General features: G+C 38.7%; 1 protein-coding gene across 1 annotated transcript in view; it reads left to right on the forward strand.

Moving 5' to 3' along the window:
- LOC139735421 (uncharacterized) overlaps positions 1–16731 on the forward strand; it is a 139467-nt gene extending 122736 nt beyond the window's left edge. Inside the window, exons 15-20 of the mRNA XM_071646174.1 lie at positions 9690–9698; positions 10642–10701; positions 12713–12859; positions 13674–13949; positions 15433–15587; positions 16124–16731. Of these exons, the coding sequence (XP_071502275.1) occupies positions 9690–9698; positions 10642–10701; positions 12713–12859; positions 13674–13949; positions 15433–15587; positions 16124–16731 (1255 nt within the window). The remainder of the gene's footprint in view (positions 1–9689; positions 9699–10641; positions 10702–12712; positions 12860–13673; positions 13950–15432; positions 15588–16123) is intronic.
- The last annotated feature ends 7454 nt before the right edge of the window (positions 16732–24185 follow it).

A 24185-nucleotide genomic window follows, 5' to 3' on the forward strand; every position in this document is an offset into this window, starting at 1 on the left:
TAGGAATTTGATTTCAGTGCGTTAATCCTGGGGAGAAATACGATATCTGGTTATCAAAGTTTGATTTTTTGACAAAATGCCACTGAATCATGGCTGTATTTCTCTGATATTTTTATTCAGTCTTTGAAACTCAGAGCCACCATTATATACAGGAGAATAAGTTGTTGTTGTTGTTTTTTTTTCTGGTCATAGCCAGTACATATTTGTACATTTTCTAGCTTTGTAGCCATAGACTCTGCATGCCTCGTTGTCTTTGAACTTTTTGTTTCTATGTATTGAAGGAGTGTTTGTTTTTCTTTGTTAAGTTAAAGTGGTGATTAGTTGCATTTACTAGTTGTCCTTTGTGCTGAAGGTTTCCTCATCATGTCTTAAGAAGCTGGTCACTATAAGTGGATAGACTTTTTTTCCTTGTTATGACTTTCATTCTTTGTGAGAATACGTCATACACTTGGGAATTGAGCAGCATGGTTGTATTTAGCAAGTGCGTTGCTCTTATTATCTCCACAAGATGTATATTAAAGTGGTTATCACAATGGTTGGGTCATGTGGGTATTACGTGGATTGTGGTCATACACCAGACAGTGTGTAATGTCATTAAGAAATGCACACACAGACACACACATTACACAGTCAATGCATTTATACTGCACCATCAAAGTTTCTACTGAAAAGATGTGACTTTTATCTCAAGAGCTTGCGTGATATAAGATATAAGTGTATAGAAAGGTGAATGATTTGTTCTGTGGAACCTAATATCTGAATTGATAAGGGGTCAAAAGGTATAAAGACTTAACCCACCGTAATCCCAAACACTGGCCACCTCAGCACACACAGATCTAATATCATATAAATCATATACAATGCACAAACATACAGTAGTTCCCCCTGAATGTTCTATTGTACCCCCTCCTTAAAAAGAGATGAATGTAGGATTAAAATCATGTGACCAAAACATTCTGAAAGTGTGGAAACAGACTGAATCATTAGGTTATGATGATTTGATCAATGCTTTCTAATTGCATGTGTGATATACAGGTTGTACACTGCAGCAGCCAGGTGTTGCAAATCTTGGAAGTTTTTCATGCCACAAGGAATTCAGTTTCTGATTGAATTTTGTTGGCATATTTTGATCAAGGCAGTGAAATGGCTCTGACTGTGTGCCATAATTCCTGTATGTTTATTTAGGAGCACAGAAGGGTACTAGGGCTCCATTTCATAAAAAAAGATGACATGATAGCAACTTGCTAGAATTGCAGTTGTCATGGTAATAATCCAGCTTCCTGATTGGCTATTGCTATGAGAAGTTGCCATTCCAACTAGAGTTGCTATCCTAACATCTTTTATGAAATGGGGCCCAGATCTCTGAAGCAATTCTTGAGTGAAGAAAGATGCAGAAGATTTAAATTACAAAAACATGAAAAGAATGAGAATTAATCATCAAGGAATGATGGCAGAAACATCCATCAGTGGAACCTAACTATTCATGAGAACCACTCGGGAACCTCTCTACAAGCCATTGATTTCAGCGTGCATTTTACACAAAGGGTCCCATGTTGCTGGCCAGCGAACAAAGCAAGCCGTCCCAGCGTGCCGCCAGGCAACGCAGCATATAAACAATTAATGAGTCACTTGACCAAACATTGCCAGCACTTGAGTGGCATAGAAGTAGGAGTGAAGTGATGATCTGTAATATGAGATGATTTGCTGAATGCTTCTGCATGGGTATCCCACACTTGTGTACATCGTACTGGATAGAAAAGGAAAAATATTAACAAAATACTTTGCAGAAACATATAGGAATCTCAAATAGGTTTTTAAAAAATGCAAAGGGAAATGGCCATCATAAAAGTTGTTCGAAAGTGTTTGTGTGTGAATGTAGGCACATACGTACCATGTGACTGCTTAGGAATAAAAAAAAAATAGTTCCAAAGTTATAGGTTATCGCTTGGTTCCCACTGTCGTGCATTCAGCTCGGCATGCCACGATTGGCAATTAGTAGTTGACCATGGAATTTTTGTTATGTCTGTCACAATTTGCGACAAGATTAAAATCGTGGTCTCAGTCATGGTGTAATCATGGCGATCCTATCAGATCTTGAGGGCAGTCTTAGTAGTAGCATTGATCATACAATTGTAGGTAAATTTTGGACAGTCCAAAAATGTCCTACAATCAACGCGATTACCACAACTGACCCCAAGATCTGATAGGATCTTGATACGATAACCACGATTATTCCACGGTTAAGACCACGATTTCAGTCGTGGATCAAATCATGATAGACATAAACAGAGATTCCACGATTGGCTACTAGTGGACCATTGTGGTGGACGTTATGGATGGTACGACAGCAGGAACGTAGCATTAGTCATTCTGTGATTCCATAACTAGATCCAAGCTGCCACTGATGATGGGTGAGGTCAGTTAGACTTTCGGTTTCTCTCTCCCTACCATGATATTCGTGAGTCAGTGTTATTTCAGATTTGTCCCTTTTGAAAGTGCTTTACTTTGTTGACAGTGATATAGCCAGGTGTAGCTTATTTGTATCGCCTTCCCCGCGACAATGAAAGGTTTATGAAAAGGATCAAGTTTTAAGCCATTTTAATCATTGTGATTTTGATATGATATGCAGCACTGGTATTGAGACATTTTTCCAATTTCCCCCCTCAGCATTTCAAACTTACTGCACAAAGTGCAATTGTTATAGTAGAGTGTGAGTTGAATGCTAGTAGTTTGCAGCTCCACATTCACACAATAGGACTGTACACCTGGCTGAAAAGTTTGTTGCCATTTTATACTGAAATAAACCTTTCAAAAGAATTCACTAGCAGGATGAACAACCCCTTTCACTTTTGATTGCTCATTGTAAATGGGTTCCTTCCTGAACCAGTTCAATAAAGTAGAAGTGTGGAGCACACGACATCTTTTGTGTTACGACTATTTGAGGAAAATGGTTGCCATTAAAAGTTTGACCCATTCAATCCTACCTTTCCTATGAAGCTATCAGATTTTGAAATCATCACTGGCTGTTCACAATGTCCACCGGAATCCCATAGGCAATGAATACTCTGTACTAAAGAAATAAAAAGACCAAAAAAGAAAGAAAAAAAAAGCACTGTTGCCTACAGAGGGCACTGTTCTATTATAGGACAAACCATGCACAAGTTGTAACCACATTCACATTTTATTGTACTTGCCTTTTACCAACAATTGAATTGAATTGAATTGAATTGAATTGAATGTATACATTATTATTACTAGTAGTAGTAGTATAGTAGTAGTAGTAGTAGTAGTAGTGGTAGTAGTAGTAGTAGTAGTAGTAGTAGTAGTAGTAGTAGTAGTAGTGGTAGTAGTGGTAGTAGTTGTGATAGTAGTATTACACTGTAGATGTACAAATGTATCATTATTGTTATCATTATTATTACTGTCATAAAAAGGGTACTGTACAGACATGTTGTGGTGAATACTGCAAGTCAAAGTTAGTAATCAGATGCATTTTTTTTTCTACCCTAGTCAACGAAGTCATTATAAAGTGTTGATTGTGATGCAGGTAGCCAGTTTGTGAAGGAATCAAGACAATGGGTTAATCAATATGTTTTTACATCGCACACTTTTCATAGTTATATCAAACACTCCGAAAGCTTTACAGACACTCATCTATGTGCCATGTAACATTAGACAACCTTTATTGCACAGTACTATAAAGTAGAATGGCAGCATTAAGGCAAATTGTTGCCTAGAATGTGCCTCAGCTCTCCATGTTCTCTCAAATTTCAATTTATTTATTCATTTCCCAAGTCACGGTATGCCCTTTTACAAAATGATTTGGGGAAATGCAAATTTTCGATGCCACCGAGACACAAGTTTACCTTCAGGGCAGAACAGTGGCCACATTCATGAATAATGATGTTGCTGAAAAATCCTTCACTTCGTGAGGTTTTACCTTATTTGGCTGGTTGTCAGTGTAAAACAAAACAAAAAGGGGGGGGGGAGGGAGAGAAATGTGGCAGAAGTTTTATTAGAATTTACTTCGTGAGGTTTTACCTTAAAAATAGACAGATAGGATAAATCCTTTACTTTGTGAGGTTTTACCTTTTTTTAGCTCCATGTCAGTGTAAAGCAAAACAAAGGGGGGGGGGGGAGGGAGAAATGTGGCAGAAGTTCTATTAACGTTTATCCTTCTTTGACTGTCATTGTCATTGTGATTTTCAGATGTTTTCTTCACTTGATGGTGCCAGGAATTATCCCAAAATTATTCGAAGGTTAACAAGGGTGCTTCCATTCAGTTGACTTTCTGAGAAGAGGGTTTCCAGGAATTCTGTATAGCAAGGAATTCTCATTTCCGCTTATTTTAGGTGGAAAAGAAAGAATGCGGGGGGGGGGGGGGGTATGAAGGAGTGTGGGATGAGTGAATGTCATTAAGGTGATATCATCGATTTGAACATGCACTTTTTGATGATTGATGCCAAGCTCTTCCACTTTGAGGCAGGTGCGATGGTAAAAGTCCTCCGAGAGAGACAAAATCCAGGCACCCAGGTGACAGCCATCCCTGCAGAAGCCTTTTTGAGTATTCAGGCTTGTGGATGTTCTCTTTTTTGCCTTTTAAACGATGAAACAAAACCCCCAGAAATAACTAATGTTGAAAATGGGTATCTTTGTCTTAGTTTCACTCTCCCGACACAGTGCAGCGCACTTTGAGGATTTTGCAACCAAACAGAGCATATACTGTAGTCATGTTTATTAGAATGTGTATGTGTGGCCTGTGCCTTTGTCTTCTATTTTTCTTTCAATTTGTTTGTCTGTCTGTCTCTTTATCTTTCTTTTTCCTTTTCGATCTTCCTCTCTCCCTCTTCCTCTCCTCTCTATCTCTCTATCTGTCTATCTCTTTCTATCTGTTGATTTATCAATTAGTTCATCTATTTATCTGTATCTATCTATCTATCTAGGCCAGACTATCTATCTATCTATCTATCTATCTATCTATCTATCTATCTATCTATCTATATATATATCTATATCTATCTGTCTATCTATCTATCTATCTATATATGTATATATCTATCTATCTATCTATCCATCTGTCTATCTTTCTATCTATCTTTCCATCTGTCTGTCTATCCATTTTTCTATCTATCTATCTGTCTATCTATCTGTCTATGGGTACTCTCGTGGCATAGAAGATAAGACTTTTGACTTTCAATTAGAGGTTCTAAGTATGAATCCTGTCAAGTGCGTATGAACCTGGAAAAGATGTCTTATACCCACCGTGTCCCTCTCGACCCAGGTGTATAAAATGGGTACCTGGCAACTCTAGGGTAGTAATAATGGCAGGGCCCTCTGGTAGAACAGTGGCAACACTGAAGACGTTACCCTGGATAGAGAAGACGACCTATCTATTTTTGTCTGCTGTTTATCCATCTGGCTATCTCTCTGTCATCGTATGTGTTTAATTTCAGTTTTATATTCAGATCTGTGAATTTTGTCATGTTTGCGTCAGTTCTGTGTGAAAATGAAGTCACCAGCAGGAATGCGAAGACAAGACCATTCTGTCTTTTATGCTTACTGCTGTTTCAGTGGCATTAGAACCAAAATATGAAAAGATAGGAGCATGCATTATCCTGAGACAAATCTGCCACATAAGTTTGACGCAGAATAATCATTCCTTGAGATTAAGGGGACAGAAATACCCATGAATTTGCATTTTCCCAGAAGACAATATCATCCCAGAGATTTGAGATATTTAATGCAGCCGTTGTCCCTGTTTTAATGTTGCTTGCACATAATACTCTTGGGGAATTTCACAGTGGTGTAAGATGTCATTTACAAGCAATTCATTACCCCAGAGGTATATGTACACCAGTGTTATCAGATCAAATTTGCAGGTAATCTGTTGTTTCTCACTAAAACAAATATAAAATTTCTTTGGTGATAAAGATGAATTTAGAGAAATTGATGCATCGTAGAGACTGATACTCATTCCAAAAAAAAAAAGAAATTCACCGAGCAATATGCCTTTATTATTTGTTGTACTTGCAGCACAGATATGACAAACCTGAGATATTTTTGTTGCGATGAAAATCTTTAGCTTATTATAGCATGCTTTCTTCATCAAGTTGTTGAATTGGACAAGTTGAAAAAACATAGATTTTCTGATAAAAATGCTTAACTTTCATAGATGGTGATAACCAAGGAGTCAAAAAGTACAGATAATTCTTTTCTCTATGAATTCCTTCATCTGTGCTCAATATATTTCACCAAGTTAGAAGAAAGATGTCCCTGCGCATTTGAAGACTTCCTAATTGAACTCCGAGTTTGGATGAGGCTCTACTGTGTTAGCAGCAAAGCCAAAGATTGAATCCAGTAGTTGTGCAAACTGTATTGCATGCCACCACATTGAAGACGTGTTGTTCTTTGTTTTCTTATTGCGATTGTTCAAATTGTCTATCCTTTTGTTTTTACTTCTGTTCTTTTAGTTCTTATGTCATGTTTTGTCTATCTTTACTATTTTCATATTTTTGTACACATTTAATATCATGGGGCCATCTGAACATGTATTTTTTTCCCCTTACTCTGTCCATCAGATTTTATTTTTCCCCGAAGTGAATGAAACTTACCTCAAATGTATGTTAGAGCTCACTGGCTGCTCCTGAAAAGTATGAGTAGATCATGAAATAAATATTGTCACCTGTTAGAATGTGGCTGTGGTGATGGTCAACCATTTTCCTTTTTGTGAATACCACCTGCTATCCTTTACCAGCTGTGGCAATCCGAGACATGAAGCTTCAAATTGTTTCACCTGCTACTCATAAAAATGTGTCAGAAAAAGTTTTCAAGAGGAGATTGGCTCAAAATAAGTCCAAGTTTATCCACTCTTGAATATACAGGATTCATTGTTTCATCTCTTGATATCCTTCCACTTTTGTCTGTCTGTTTGTCTTTCTGTCTGTCTGTCTGTTTTTTTCTCTTTATCTTCTTTCTCTTTCATTCTTATTTTCTCTGAATGGACTTTTACAAATTTATTTGTTATTCCAAAGGCACATATTTTCCTTTTATGTGCTTCATCATTATCTCACTCTTTTATCCTGTTATACAGAATTTAGATATAGTTGTATCCATTTTGTTTTGCTGAAATTATTCCTTGGGGTTTTTCTTCCTTCTTTTGTCTTTTTATTTCATCTTTGACTGTCATAGATTTTCCATTCTTCTTTCTATTAGTGTTGCAGTTTCCTTATTTAACCCTTTATGTGCTTTGAGCACTGGTAAGCACAGAAACCCCCATAGTGTCACACACACTGTCCAAAGTCCCTGACATAGAAAGGGTTAATATGCTCTGTTTATATCTCTGCTTTCTCATTCAAGCACAGACTAGGAATAGGCATGTGTAATTTACATTCTCTGTATACCTGGAGCTCTGAACCAATGGTCTGTCTACAAATTTAAGTGGGTTCTGTGGCAGCGCAGTCAACCTCTTTTCTTTTTCCTTTCTTTTCCAAACTGCAACAAGGTCAAGTGAGATATTTCAAGGCTAACCTAGTTGTCCCCTGACAACTTAGTGTTTAGTAGAGCAACAAAGGGGTTCATTCACAAGTTGGGTGTGGAAAACTCTTCAGGGACTGTACTACAGTATGTAAGCAGTTCAACCGTTGCCTGTAGCCAGGAGGGCAGTGTCTGCTGCCCTCTTGTGACAGCTACCTTCTTCTGGTATTGACGAGGGTATCAGAGGGGTGGATAGGATACTGTGTATCCAATATGTTTCACTGTGTTTTGGGTTTCTTAAAATTCTCCCGTCAAATGATATTCGCGAAAAAAGCAAGTCACCAAAATATTGCTTCTCGCAGCACAAATGTGTCGTACATCATTTCCAGAGTTTAAGCTCACAAAATTTTCTCCTGAAAAAGGGACAACTCTTTGATTTCTCACTCAGTCTCTGTGGTCCTCAATCGCAAAGTCAACCACTCATGAAAATTGTCTTGCAAGTCGTAAAATATATGGTACTGCAGTAAACATATGGAAATGAAAAGCGTTCCAGTCAACAATTTGTACATTTTATGTACACCTTGTGCACTACTATAAAGCATTGGTTGTTGGTTTTGTTTTTTTGTGGCTTTATATGTTTACACTAGGAAATGACTTTGCTAGTTTGTGTTCATGGCATGATGTTGGTATTTGTCTGTACGTGTCTGTGCCTCATGTTTTTATCTCTTCTGTTTTGAAACCATAATATGTAGAAACTTTATATCTTTATTTCTTTATTCATTCTGTGGCAAATTATGAATCTCTTTCCACCCAAGCTGTCCCACTGTTGGATGCGATGGATCGGGTCATATCACGGGCAACTATTCATCCCACAGGAGGTTGGTTTATTGGTCCGTCTTAAAGGGACATACACAACTTAAAGAACAAGTTGGCCTAATAGAGAGGAGGATAGATTTAAGTCTTGGAGAAAGTAAAATTCGGGAAATGATTCATATTTTCTTTCCATGATTCGATTTTTGGCCAATGCGGATTTTCAGTGCTTGTTCAAAGACTGTGGTTTTCTTTCCTTTGTTGTGGGCAACCACCCGAAACAAAGTTACCAAATAAGCCTTTTGCTGTTTTTAACAGGGTTTTATTTTGAGATTACCACATCGCAGAGTAAGGGAAGTATGTTGTAAAGGAAAGATGAAGACATTTGTCAACAAATATCATTGATTAAACTTGAGTTAGGCAAACAAATAGATGATTTGTGTTTTCCAACATAATCAAAACCTGTTGTTGAAAGCTTTTTAGAATAATTAGTAATCGTGTTGCCAGAGTCATTAGCTGTTCCTGTGATACATGCACTTTAATGGGATGCATATTTGATTATGAAACCATCAGTCATGTGAGGCAAAATTTCATGCAGTTTTTTTTTTTTCAAAGACACTTAAAAATGCTTCAAAGCAAAGAATGACTACCAGGTAAAGTAACAAATTTCAGAAGAAAAAAAAGAGAGGGTAGGGAATTGATTTTCCAAATGTGAATGTTGTGTGAGTGAGTGTTAGTGTTTTACTGCTAACCGATAAAAATTCATTGTTTTATTATCTGAAAGAAAGGACCCATTATGATCATGGGACCTTGAGAATGTTATTTGTGCATGTACGTCTTCTGTGAATTTGAATGATATTCACTTGGGATGATCAAGAGGTTTTTTAGTTGGGAAAATGTTGCATTTTAAAATGTTGTCTGTAATGCCAAAATATTAGCATTACCTGGAGTTCTAATTGTTTAATCATTATGAATTTCCTGAAGTAAAGACAAGTTGGTAGAACATTACAGGAACTTTTCTGTTTCTCCCCCAACCAGGGTATATTTATATTAAGGTCTTTTGATTATGTAGCTATTTTTGCTTCCATTGTCTTTGTGGTGGCAGGTGTTACAAGACCAAATATTACACCCTTATGTACATGTTTTGAAAGAAATGGAATTCTTTTTGTGTGTGCCTTCATTGTTACCTCTATTTTGGTTTCGGAGAATATTGATGAAGTAACGTAAATAGTTGGAGCAGTGTTCAAGCTTATCCAGACCTAAGCTACTTTCCTGCCCTGGGCAAACTAACAAATGTATATTTCATGAGATCCCACGTCATCTTTTCTCTTACCTCCTGTGGGGGAAAAAAAAAAACACACAATCTTGAATTCCAATGGCATCATTAACAACTAACCCATCATCAGTCCTGTTGCGTAAGTATCCTCGTCAGAAATGCGGTCAGTCGAGAATGGCTGCGAGTTGTTGTCCCCATCATTTAAAAGTACTTTGCCCCCGTTTGATTTCACCTCGAATCGTGTCGTGCTATACTCTATACGACTCCTGTACATTTTTCGTCTTCCACGTTCACACATGATTTGCAGTGTCAGTGGCTCCTCGTTTATCCTCCTGCTACGATGATCAGTGACTATCAATCACTGTCAATCTGTAATCACATTTGCATTTGCCACCCATTTTGATGTTAAGAGTTCTAGCATTTTGTCTGTATTCATCCACTTGTGGAATCTCTCGACCGTCCTTTAAACACTCCCTATAAATTCAATCATTCCAAAATTCACCATTTGTTGTTACCAACTTGAAGTTCATAGCCATCAAAATCCACAGAGATTTGTTTCATAAAACAAAGAGTGTAACATTCACGCAAATGTTGTATGTTACTGCTAATGTGGAAGACCTTTCACATAACCCATTGCAGAAAGTGGTACCTGATTTATTCTGTGAGAGGTATCTTCAAGAATCTTTAAAAGAAATCAACATTTCTGTGAGCTAAACTGCACACTTTCCCATAAATTACAGGAATATTTCTCTGCAATCTTGTAAGGTCCAAAAAAAAAAATCCATCAGAAATTCTTCCGTGGTTTTCAGTTACACAAATTATTAGAGAAAGCTCTGCACAACCCAAGTTGTAAATGCTTCCTGTTTTGTTTTGTTTTTTACCCCCCACTGCAAGAATGTGTGGCATGGCACGATATTTATTGACAAAGTTGCATCCAAATCTGTTTACTCAATTTTTCCCCTTATATTTCAGTTGACGTTGAATGCATTTGAATGTCTTGAATGCTTACATTAAAATCCCTTTTCCTTTTTTTCCTTTTTTTTTTTTGAATTGCTTTTTTTCCCCCTTACCCATGTTCCCAGCTTGTCCGGTTGTCCGATGGCAGATAAGTCTGCTTTTATCCCAGGAACGCAAGATTTAAAGTAAGTTTCTCTGAGGAATTTCTGTGATGCGCCTTTTGTGGAAAAGCCATTTAATAGGTCTAAAAAGTTCCAAGAATACTCTTATTTTAGCGAATACTTTGCCTGCACTAAAACTGTTTTGTTTTTTTAGTAGTAGAAACCTGAATCATTAAATCAGCCCTGCATGTTCCTTCATCATTTTAATCTAATTCTAATTTAAATCCTTCCACCTCTGCTTTTCATTTTGCACGACTGTAAAAGTGGAAAGTTTCATAGATTTCGCGCGATGTGAAGCTAGACAAAGTACAAAAATGACATTTTTGGGAACATTCATGCTTATAATTAGAACCATCTATGCAATCATGGTTTATGTCTTTGATTCCACAGAATTAAAAACATGTGATATTCAATATTTTTTTTTTCCAACTGAGCGTGATAAATTACATGAAAATTTCCATTCTTACAGTATCTCATGTCGCCTTCCCATTGTCATGTTTCCATTCCATAATGATTATTCATACTTAATAAATCATTTGGGTGTGCATTTCTGGTGTCTGCAAGTCATCTGTTGTTGTTTTTGTCTATGTCTATTTTACCATAATGACTACCATCCTTATCAAATGTCTCACCAAAGACAAAATTTTGCCCTATTTTCAGCCAGCAGGTATTCTCCCTTTTGCTCACTCTGTCACATCTCTTCTTTTCTGGATTATATTTGATGGTGGTCATGATATTTTGTGTCATTATGTAAATAGATTGTATGTATCTTAACCCGTTGAGGACGGACTGATTTTGCTACAACACACATTTCCCATAGACACCTGCCTGAGTTGTCCTCAATGGGTTAAAGACCCCCTTAGCCTGTGGATTCATGGAGTGGTAAGATGGGGCCGGTTCGGATATATTCGATAATCCCTGTTACAAATTGTGTACAGCTTTATCACTTATCTCTATGTAAATGCACACACTGCCAAAAAATCTTGACTGGAGTCTCTGTTAATGATGAGCGTACGCCTCAATGCACATATTCGCTGGTGCGTGGCTGAAGGGTGCTATTTGTGGTTTTGAACGTACCCCCACTGGCCAGCAAATGAAGACCGATTCATTCAGACCACCCATGTTTTCCCATGCTACCGGGGTTTTTAATTCAGTATTTTTGTTTCAGTCAAAGATATGTAATTTGATTCACTTGTGACCAATTTAATGATCTTAAAGCTTTTCAGTGATATTCAAGTTCTTATAACATAATCAGGTATTAAAGATGAAAGATTTGTTGGGTTGAGGGATTTCAGAGGATCTTAAGTTAAGACCACTACTGATTATGGAGACATATCACGTGAAACATCACCATCATTATTAAGAAAAACTACTGATTGAATGGATACCAACACACATAAATCATCTCACAGGAATGTCACTCTAGTGACTACAAATCGATGTGTCTTCAATGAAAAAAAATAAATCTTAAGGGAAGAAGAAACATGAAATGCATAAATTGATAAAAAATGAGTCTGATACTCGGCCCTGGTTACTTACAAGTATTTTTTCAACATAAACCAATAAAAGATCCTTTGAATTGATTACATAATGTCCAATTCTTAAGGGTTTTCAATATTTTTGTTGTCACTGAAAGAACTTTAATGTATATACATTTGTAGGCATGTGTAAATCTATACCTGCACATACACATTGGGACTGGCATATTACAACTTCTTTGTGTATGGCCATTGCAGAAAGCCAATGGCAAGGGTAACATTAGCACATTTGGCACAGCTATTGAAAGCCTGTGTAAATACCATGTGATCTTTTTGCACATACTTGATCACGCACTAAAGGAATAATTAAGTCAGAGTGAAACATGCATACAAGTATATGCTGTAGATCATACATGCACACATTTTTTGTTTTTCTTTCTCATTCTCATCAATTACATATGCCTCTCTCTTCAAGTCCCTATAGAGACCACAAAAACAAACCAAAGTATTGAAGAGTAATTAGCCCACAACCATATTCCATCCCGTTTTGCGTCTAGGTGCCCTACCCCCGGATGCGACGGGTCGGGTCACGCTACTGGTAACTACTCCTCTCACCGCAGCCTGTCTGGGTGCCCACGAGCCAAGAAGAAGAGCTACACATCGCCCAAGAAGGAAGGGGAAGAGGATGGGGATGGGCTCATAAAGTGAGTAATGGCTGGCCGGCGGCTTTTGGTGTGTTTTTTTTTTCCCCTACAGGTCAGTGGTAATTTGATTTTATTGTTTTCTTTTGTTTGGACAAGTTTGAACACCACCAGGTAGTCTGTACTGCTTTGCTGTAAATATTAGTGCTGTCATAGCTTTTGAGATCACTATAAAGTCATGGGGAGAAAGTATGCTGGAAAATGATAGACTTATCTCCTCACCTGAGCCTAAACCTGAACCCGGTCATTGAAGAAGAGGGACCAAGGTACATTCTAAGGCTCAAGTGAGCAATTGTAATCATTCATTTTCAGTCTTGCGTTGTGCATAAACTTCTGACATTTTCAACTTCTTTAAAATCCCATGATTGATTGTTACCAAACTTGACAGATACCATCCCTGGGGCAATTGCAATCAATCGCAAATTGCGTTCCATAAACAACTTTGCAATTGATCGCAAGTAACGCTCAATCTACTGAAAGTTACACTCCAGTTTTCTTGAAATCAAGCATAAGTGTCTTTATGAAACAGGATTTATGCTCAATATTGAACTTACGTTCGATTCAACGAGTTGCGCTCAATAAATCGAGCATAAGATCAATCACAACTCTTCATGAAACAGGCCCCTGGAGTGACGGGATCTCAATTACCCTCACACCGAGATGGCATGTCAAAATGCTTGGCAAGTGATATAAAGCCATGTCCTCAGCAATTAGAGTTGGAGGTTCGTTTGTTCACCTGCAGCTCCTCATCTGCAGAGGGAGTGTTTCCTAACTATTCAACCATCTTTCCATCTTCTTGGGCCTTCACTTCTCCCAGATGTCCCATTCCCGGCTGCGATGGCTCCGGTCACGTCACGGGCAAGTACGCCTCACACCGCAGCGCCTCGGGCTGTCCGCGGGCCATCATGGCAGGCTACCAGGGTCCCATGCAGACTGCACCGCGTGAGAACGGGTGCAAGGAGACCGGCCCCGTGGGCACCACCAATGGCGGACCCATGGTGCCCATCTCGGACCCGGTGCTGCCTCTAGCCCTCCTGAAGCCCAACATGATGGCTGGCAGTATGAACCCTGTCATTGAAGAGGAGGGACCAAGGTATGAGATGTGACTGGAGTGTAGTAGAGCTATGCAGTTTAGACTGGTTTGATTTCAAACATACAACATACCTCTCCCTGTGTAGAGAGACAGTGAGAACCGCAGTGACCAATTATAAAACGAGATTTCCTGGTTCAGGAAGCTAAAGTTGGTAATATCCCAGGTTGGAGATGGTAGATTTATCGACATACAAAAAGTATGTAGTCATCCACTGCTGCTGCAGTGATTTATATTATCTGAATCATTCCAACACTAACGGAAAGAAGCAGTTGTGTAGGGTAAAGCAACATATAATAATGATAAAAGATTACAATGATGATAACTTAGTATTTTTACCCAGGGTAGCCTCTACAGTGTTGACACTGTTTTACCAGAGGGCCCTTCCGTCATTATTACCCTAGCATGGCCAGGTTCCCATTTGATATACACCTGGTCGAGAGGGACATGGTGGGTAAAATCATCTTGTCCAAGGACATAAGCACTTGGCGGGATTCGAACTCAGAGCTGGAACATGTGACATAAATACAAGTCTGCCAACAGGTCCAAGCATTCAGCGTATAAAAGTATCACATTTCCATCTAAAGTGGACTTTCCAATGGAGCTATGTGCCATGTATGCTGCTTTTCACACAAGTGGAATATTTTTGCACTTGTATATTAAAGAAAAGCAATGAGATCATAGAAGTTATACTTGATTTAGACCTCTCAAACAACAAAATATATGACCCGCTACAACAAACGGAACTGAAAATCGGGGGATGGCAATTTTCTGAAAATGACATGACATTATTCCCTTACTCTTCTACTTTAATTTCATATATAACACAGCTCATAAAAGTACTCGGTTGCGGAGATATCGATGATTTTATTAGCGCGTGTCAAGTGGTTGAGGAAATCAGAGTTCCGAGAAAAACGCCTTGAAAGTTTTCCTTCCGACGCTAACATGATCAAGGGGAGGCGAGACAGTTTTCTCAGCTTGACAATGGAAGGTATGCTCCTAGCGACCTCAGCGATGTTCATTCAAGCTTAGCGCCAGCGGTCTACGCACGGCCAATCAGTAATCAGGATGCCATGCACTGACCAATAAGATCACTCCCTCGTTGCTAGGGGCGGAGTCTAGTTGCGGCGATAAATCCAAATCTTCGGACATGTTTCTGTTACATTGAAAGTCGGAAAATCATGGCCCAGAAAAACGCTAATTTCTTGCCTTTCGTTTGATCATTAAGCTTCGAAATTTCGGCAGATGATAGACAAAACATGAGACTACAAAATTATGCCAAAACTAGAAATCTGATTGTTTTGACCAATTTTGATGATGTGACTTCAAACTCGATTTTCTCAGCTCAGCCGTCAGCGACTTTAGGATCCTTTTGTTGTAGAGGGTCACGTATGAGTATCGTTTTGATTGATTATGAACGCCAAGGTAGTTGTTGTAGTATGACCATCTCAATCTCTCTCTTCCTCTCTTCTTCCCTTGTGTCCAGCTGCCCCACCCCAGGATGTGAGGGGGCGGGGCACGTCAGTGGGGTGTTACCTGACCACAGAAGCCTATCAGGGTGCCCGCTGGCTGCCCAGGCCATGAAGAAGGCCCGGCTCAACGGGGAGGACATCACATCCCTCTCTCACAAAAATGTTAAAGGTATGTGCCCATGTCTCTCAAACATGACCCAGCTTTTGATGATACGGCCAATTGCCATCTGAGTTTTTCCATGACCTTGAATGACTGGGACTGCATGGACTATTGAAAGAATAATTCCGAGTTGATAACTTTTGTCACTTTTCATTATGGTACTTTGTTAATAGTCAATAGCCACTTTTGCTGCCAAGGCTCCTTTGGCCTTGGCTATCAGCACTTTTAATGTTCTGGAACTACATGTATCCATTACAGAAAAAGATTGCATATTCCTGATTAATACTTTTACATCATAAAACACTTAAGGCAGGACTAAAGCATTGATTTAGCTTATTGTGATTAACCTGTGGTGCTTAGTAAGCTCAGCCAAGATAATAGAGAATATACCTGAGCAGACTTACCTTCAGTCTTTAGTCTTTTATCTATAAACTCTGCTTATTCTGCTTTTTGTTTTTTAACTTTCTCATGATGAAGAAATATCTTAGCCTGCAGTGCACTTGATTTCCTTGTCTGCTCTTTATGACTGTGCTCTAACAATCCAGGCGTGCAGAATGATGAGGAGTTATGGAACCTTGACATCGAGATCAACGAGCTTCAGTCCAGCAACAACCAGATGGAAGCCCAGATGCGGCGGCTGAAGACGCAAATCGCTACCATGGAGACCAAGTTGCGGCATGCGGAGCAGGAGCACCGTGCCATGGAGGAGAAGCACCGCTCGCTGACCGGCCAGCTGGACGGTCTCCGCAGCACCCTCATCCGCCACCTCTCTGACGTCAAGAGCGTGGCCATGAACAGCGGCGGGGCCCGGGAGGCCAGCCTTCTGGGCCCCAGCTACGAGCGGATGGAACAGTTCTTGGCCAGCCTGAAGGAACTGGACAACGACGCCAAGGACCACGTGCCGACCATGAACGGCGGCATGATGGTCGTGGCGTCGTCGTTCCAGACAGCGACCCCGCCGCCATCCCTAGCGTCATCCTCACCGCGTCTGGAGGCGCCATTGTCGTCAGACGGTACGCCACTAACACCTCCTCCCCAACCAGTGGACCTTACACCCCCCTCAATGGGAAATGGAAGCATCCACTCGCAGCACGTAGAAGAGCCGATCTCCACGCCTGGGGTGGTGCGGACCAATGTGGTCCCAGTGTCATGAGGAGCTAGGCCAAGCTGCAGAAGACCGTCTGTTAGGTTGTCGGGCCAGCTGTCGGATGATTCATTATGCACCATCATTGTCCACCTTCCACAGGTAGTTTGACCACCCCTGTCAAGACACAATGGACAGTCTTGCTCTCAGTAGTCAAGTCAGTCCTGAACTGATATGTGGATGACACCACTCCGCTCCGGGGGTCGACAAGGACACATCTGTAGGACCCTGGTTATATTCCAATGTAAATAGGTTTGCCTGTAGTCTCCTTCAAGGAGTCACAGGCTTTATTTATTGAACATAGCGTAGCGTGTAGGCCTGAATTGGACATATCTCTTTGTGCTCTCAGTGAAACTGACAGGCAGGTTGAAAGGAAAGTACCTTGATCGAGGCAATGACAATGCTTCTGGAGGATTATTAAATTCATTTTTGAGGACCTTGGGGACATACTGGATTATCACCGATCATCATACCTCTCACATACCTAAGCAGGTACATGTACTAATGCATCATTCTCTTGATTTTTCATGGCTGTGATGCATTTCTGAAAGCAGTACAATCAAAGTCATGCATTCTCACAGTGCAGAGTGCTCAATACATGAAGAAATGTAAAAATCAAAGCCGAGTCTGAAATGCTGAACGCTGATTGGTCATAAGCCAGTTTGTATTTGATTCTAGAGTCTTTGATTTGTACAAACAAACCATACAGCAACAGGGCCGCAAGCATTGCAATGTCAGCAGACCTGAACCTAATGCACGAGTACTATGTAACCCAAGGAGGGGCATGGGAACCATGAATTGACCCCAAAAATATAATCTTGTTGTTCTCAAGCTGATTTCAGGTCATACTGGACGAATTAATCATTTTTCTCTTTTATGCCTTTGTTTCTCCGTGACATAATTCAGGTCATTTTTAAAAAGATAAAGAAAAGAAACTTTAAGGTACACAGATTACTCTCAAGTGAGGTGTGGAATCAATGGTAAACTACACTAAGTTTTGTGTACATTCTCAAACATGAAGCCATACACCATTAGATCTACATGGGTAAGCATTGTGACTTGGTGATTGCTCTACTTCACGTGAACTATGTGAGAACTCACCATGTCACGCATGCAATCAGTTTTGTGAGCATCTGCAGTACGCAGCTAGCAAGTGATTGGGCATCGAGCGGTGGGAAAGAAACGTGAGTCATAGCGTCACGTCAGTGGTGACTTTCTGTGAATAAGTTGGCGATTGTTCTGTAGACGTCATCACAGTCGAACTGATTTTATCAATCCTCCAGTAACAGTGCAGTTTGCACTGCAGCCGTGAAAATTTATCTCATTTGCGTACAATTCATTAGTAGCCACAACTCATTGACACTATTCAAATTCAGTGGAATGTGATTTATAAATCATTGTTTTTCTTGACCATTTCAATAATTAGCAGTATTTCAGTGGTACCTCAAAACTCCTTGAAATTCATATGAATCAGAAGAGTGAGGGCGCTGTTTGATATATGCAGTGGATTTTTTTTTTTCTTAGTCAGCTCGTCAGCCAAATTTGCAAATGTGGTCAAGGTATTCACTGAAAATTCATCAGCAAGATGAGATTGTGTGTACAGTTTAATCGCATGTCAACTTCTTATTTATTGACAAACGTTTTGTAGATACATGGATGCAAGATGACCGACAAATGCAATGAAATAGGTTCTTGTCAAAGTACTATGTAGGGAAAAGTTGTGTTTTCTTTGATTTATTGGGAACCATGGCTATTATCATGTCAGTTATCTGGCCTTTACCTTAGAAGTCTGTTGAGAAGTACTATTCATGTTTTTTTGTACTACATGAAGTATTTTTCGCTGAAGGTATCTGGAAATATTTACTTTTTTTCTGAGACTGATAAAAAGGTGGTCACAAGGAGAAAAAAACAAGTTTTGACAATGCAGCAAGATGTTGCTGTGATTGTATGTTTTCAGTATTGAAATATAACATTTGTGAGGCAGATTATGTCGCATTTTCTCCCTTTTTTTGTGCATTAAGTTTCATAGAGGGCAAAATTTGTAGGAAAAAGCTACTATATGTTTGAAATATTTTAAGATTCACCGACTTCTAAGCTTTATGATATTCTTCAGCAATAGTTTTGTCAAGCGAAGTTATGAATGATTAGAGGGAGAGTGATATTCTCTTCTTCTTTTTTTTTTTTGCTTTTTCAATCCTTATGAGAACAAACATTTGCTTTTCAGCTTCACATTTCAATAATCAAATCACATAGAACAACCTCAAATAATACAGTGTTGTTTCTTAGTTTCTGAGTTCAGTGCACTGTTAGTATTAGATTGGAAAAATTTGATGTAAGTACAGCATTCATGTTATACTTTTGAATGGCTAACCACCCCCTTCCCCATAAATGAGTAAAAACCAGGGCAACAAACAAAAAATAAAAAATAAAGTAAAGACCTCACTGTACGTCATACTTGGATCAAAGCTTGCTGTATAGGGAGTGAAATACAATGTACTCTCTATGAGGTGTCAAATGGCATGACCCTAGTGCTCAAACAGCTTCATACTTTTTGGCCCAAATTCACAAAGGTACCAGTAGTTAAAATCCAGTCCGTGGCTCAAATCAAGACTAAAGACTAAACAAGCGCAAGATTGGCGTACCTTTCACACCCACGTATCGACCTGCATTGGATGTCTGGTGCCGTATGTGATCTGTCAGACACACTTTAAAATACGCAGATGAAATTTGCATTGTCCATGGGCTGAACTTAAAACGACTTTTGTGAATTTCGGCCTTTGTGTATAAACTTCACAGGGTTGTCATATTTTTCTGTTCATGTTAGAGGCATTCCATCACTTTTTTTTCTTTCTTTTGAGATAAGAATGGGCCCAAGCCAAATTTAAGAAGATTTAGTTATGATCGTGTTTTGAGAGAAAGGAGCCTTTGGTTACAGTTTGAGAAAAAAAAAGGCAATATGTTTACAGTGTGTGACTTGTGTTTTTCTTTTGTTAAACTTGTTATGTAGGGGAACCCTATCATCGAGGCCACATGTTGAATGCTGGAAAAATTGTAAATGTATCATTCCTGATCTTTGTGAACAAGATGGGCTTACTATCTACAGGCAACTTAAATTGAATAATTCACCACAATTTGAAACCCATGGAGCAAGTCTTTTTACCAGTGAGAAAAAGGTGAATGTGATATGGGGCCCATTTTGTATAAAATCATTTAACCTGTCTGGTACAAGTGGGGTGTTGAATATCCACCAGATGATACAAAGTCAAACACCAGGATAGTTCTGCCTTCAAAGCCCCCTGAATGCAATGAGTGTAATTTGGGTTTACATGGAAAAAGGAAATGTTTGGCTGCAAATAGCCTTTACTCTTCTCATCATGGCAGAGATGTAATGAAATAATATGACTGTAATGCCCCGCTTACTATCTCATAAGCCCAATGAACTGAGAGTCGGAGAGGTCTTCTCTTTACAGAATCTAAGGCTGAAAGTGTGAGCTGTCCAAATTCTAAGGAAAGCAGATTATGATTACATTCTCAAGTTCCATCACTGAGATTAGTGCAAGTGCCAAGTTATATTAACTGTGTCTAATGATACCACCCATTCTCAGTCCAGTTTCCTCACATATTTTATTCGTTGTGGCGATAAAGTACCTGACATGTTGTGTGTTTCTTTTCGTGTTGAATGTTTGTGCCGACATGATTCTTGCGTTCTGCGGGGTAAGGCAACGGAGGGATATGTGCAAAATTGGTGCCATTATTTGTCTAACATTTGGACTTTGTTTCAGTCTCTTTATAGGAGAGATTTAATAATTATTTTGTTGAGGTACAAAATGTAATCTGCTGAATGCGTTGTGTGTACTTATGAAGCTCTAGAAGAATTTGACTAATGCCAAGTGGGAAAAAAATCCAACAAAAATTCTCTTTCTCTTCATATGTACCTTTATCTGCCAGAATGTGTCCGATTATTTCTGTTTATTTAAGTCTGTGACATTTATTTGGTTTTCAAGCATGTTAGGGGAAAGAAAAACTTATAAACTTGAGTGGTGGACAAACACAAAATCTCTTTCTCTTTTAAATGCATTGCTCTGTGATGGCATGGATGATCATGGTTTTATCTGCTTCTCTTGTATCAAGGAGGTACTAGGGGAGCTCAGTATCTCCTTGTTTGTATTAAATGTGTGCAGTAGCTGATGGGATTGTGACAAGAACCAAGTCAATCTCTGTCAATGGTCTGTTCATCAATTTCTGATTTTTTTTTTGTTGTTAAAAAAGTCATTATGAATATCTTTTACAGTATTTTTACATACAGCTCTACGTCTCATTTTCCTTCAACCTGAAAAACTTGAACAAAACAAATCCTGCGCTGCACACAATTTTGAACATGAATTACAGGGAATCCCTTGAACAGATTATTCAAGTAGCTAGTAAAAGTGTCCTGCTAGGAGATGGGCTTTGCAGGCATTTACTTGCATGGTTTTCCTGTTTTTCCAGGTATTTATGATTTTGTTGACCAATTTCGCTAACTTGGAAGATTTCTATTATTTATTTGGCCTGTATTTATTTTATCATGCTAGAAATTAAGATAAGTGCTGGCACTAGAAGACATTTTTGTGAAAATTCAAGCCAAATAGAATGAGAGTGAATGGAATCACAGAATTTTATGTTTCCTGATTATGATATCGGGACGGATTTTGGCACACCGCACCGCTGCTCTGACAGACACTACTCCAGATCAACTGACAGACAGTGGACGTTAGAAGGAATATTCATTGCAGATTTCAGTGGTTTTGTCCCCTCTTTCAGCAGTAAAAGCAAGAAATAGGATGTAGCTTGTTATCCAAGAGTAGCTTCCACTTTCTGAGATGTATTCTGTAGCGTATAATGTGGACAAGTGTGTTTGTCACAGTGTTTGCAAGGAAACTTTTTTCCTTTTGAAAAGAAAGGAAATCTCAGGATGTAGAAGTTTTATTTGATTCAATATTATCATTATTTTGTTTAATTTTATTCATACTTTTTTTTATAAGCTGCTCTCCAATGTGTAGAACTTTGCCAGCGGCAGTTGAATGCTATCTTCTTGATTTCTGTTTTTTCTCTGTTATTCAGCTAGCTATTTATTGTAGTACGTGAATGTGAAGAGAAAAGTACTGTTAAATCATTTCATCATTTCATGAAGAGTTGATAACTGTTATTTGCAGCATAGAAGCTGTACAGCATGTGAAAGTTTTACTGTCGAAAAAATAAAATAATTGAAAAATGTTAGGGCGAAGTGCAATACTGCGTGTGCTGTTCTATTGACATTCATTGGACAAAAGTTTTGTAGGGCTTTGAGTGTGCTTGTGTATATGAGTGTGTTTGTCTGGGTGTGGGTGTGTGGGTGTGGGTGTTTGAATTTGAGTGTCAACGATAAAATTGATTTAGAAAAACAAAAATGGAGAACACACACGCATGCAAAATCGAAATGACCAAAACCAGCTATGTTGAGTTCTGGAGTGGGAAGAGGTCTTTATTTTTCTGCAAAGCTTATTTTTATCGAGGAAAATCGGGGAGTGGATTTTGATGTTTGTACTTCTTTCAAAGAGAATGGACCAGGAATGGCAAACTGAAAAAAGTATCAGTGGCAGAGCGTATGGCAGTGGAGGGGAGTTTTCTTGCAGAGAAATATCCTCAAACAAAAGGTTTCTGTCTTGTTCAGAGTGTACATAGTTCATTGAGGTGAAGACACAGATTGCGGCTTATTTGTCGTAGAATTCAGACAAGTCAGTGCATTTGAAATGTTTTGTTTCGCTCTTGATATACAGGACAAACTGTAGTTCATCTGTCATAGACATTTTTTTTTCTTTCTTCTTTCTCGTTGAATTATTTGGTATATTTGTGGAGATGCATTGCTCTCAAATAGATTCCAGTGATTTGGAAAAATGTAAGGCAAATAAAACAGGGAAAAACGTTGGCAATGAAATCTTTGAAAAAGTACTGTCTTGACAAGACTGTAGTCGTATGAACATGTTTGATTTAGTCAAACAATTGATATGTTCTTGTACAAAACTATTGCATATATTTTGTGCTACTATTTAATTTTAAAAGAAAATAAAATAAAGTGGATTTGTGTCAGTGTCATGACGTATTTTCAGTGGTGTCTGAGATGTAGACTAGCAACATCTGAATGTGTTGGTTATTTATCAGATACAATTTCATTTGTTCTTGTTGTCAACCAGAACTATTTTCTCTGTTGACTTTTTTTTTTTCCTCTCTCGTTTTTTTTATGTAATACATTCAAGCTAGGCATGCAATACTTGTGAAGTTTTAATAAATCGACCATGATACAAATGACATTTGCCAGTTGGATTCTTGCTTTGCGTTTACAAGTGGTTGGCTAACAAAACAGAAATGTGTGTGCAGCTGTATTGTAAAAGTGGACATTTTTGCGGTGTAGACATTATTGCGCAACCAGAAGCTAGCGCGAAAACTTAGTAAAGCACGCAAAATATTTTTGCAAGCCATAAGGTTTTGTAGTTGATGTCTTGATTCCGTGGAATTAAAACACACAGAATTCATCCTACCAGGCCGAGTGTGAAAAATTACTTATGCGAAAATATCCACTTTTACAGTATCCCCAAGGCAGGCTGCAGTAGTGAGGTAATGATGTGTGTGACAAGGAAATAATGTACATGTATTCATGCTGCATTTTTCACTTTATTACCTCCACCAAGGGGGTTATGTTTTTGCTGGCGTCTGTCTGTCTGTTCGTCTGTCTGTTTGTCTGGCTGTCTGCAAAATGATTAAAAATGTTGTCAACAGATTTGGGTGAAACTAATTGGAAAAGTTGATAATGACACAAGGAACAGATGGTTAAATTTTGGTAGTGATCCAGACAACCGGATAACCAGGATACTTAAAGAAAATTTGCATGGGCTATCATTGGCAAATAGGGCTAACGAACAAGTTTTCGAACTGTTGATATTGTATTTTAGGTGTGCATACGCGCACACAGCGTGCAGTGTGCTACTGATAAGGTAGACTCTACTGCAGACACAACAGAAACACTTCTTCATCATTGGGAATCAAATCAGGGAGACTTTTAGATTGCATGTCATGGGTTGAAATGAGCTGCTTGGCGAAGGTCTGCGCTCTCAAAGTGCTTTTCTAGTTCATTTTTGCATGGGAACATAATGCTAAAGGGGAAATCCAGTCAAAATATAAGTTAGTCTGATATTAAAGCAAGAGTGAAATATTACGAGTTCAACACTTAAATTTTGATCAAAATCGGGTGAAAAATAAGAAAGTTATGATATTTTGAAGTTTCACTAATTTTTAGAAAATGGTTCTTGAATGGTCAATATGAATACGCAAATGGCAAAGTGAGCATGTCATCTCCTCACAACTTGCCATATAGTTTGTACATAAAATTGTGAAATTTCCAGTTTTTCATTCAAATGCAATTATGCCCGAGGCTCAAATCCTGATATATC

This window comes from Diadema antillarum, unplaced genomic scaffold, assembly GCF_040938485.1.
Source record: "Diadema antillarum isolate AM-2024a unplaced genomic scaffold, OU_Dant_1.0 seq00000577_RagTag, whole genome shotgun sequence".
NCBI classification, from domain to species: Eukaryota; Metazoa; Echinodermata; class Echinoidea; order Diadematoida; family Diadematidae; genus Diadema; species Diadema antillarum.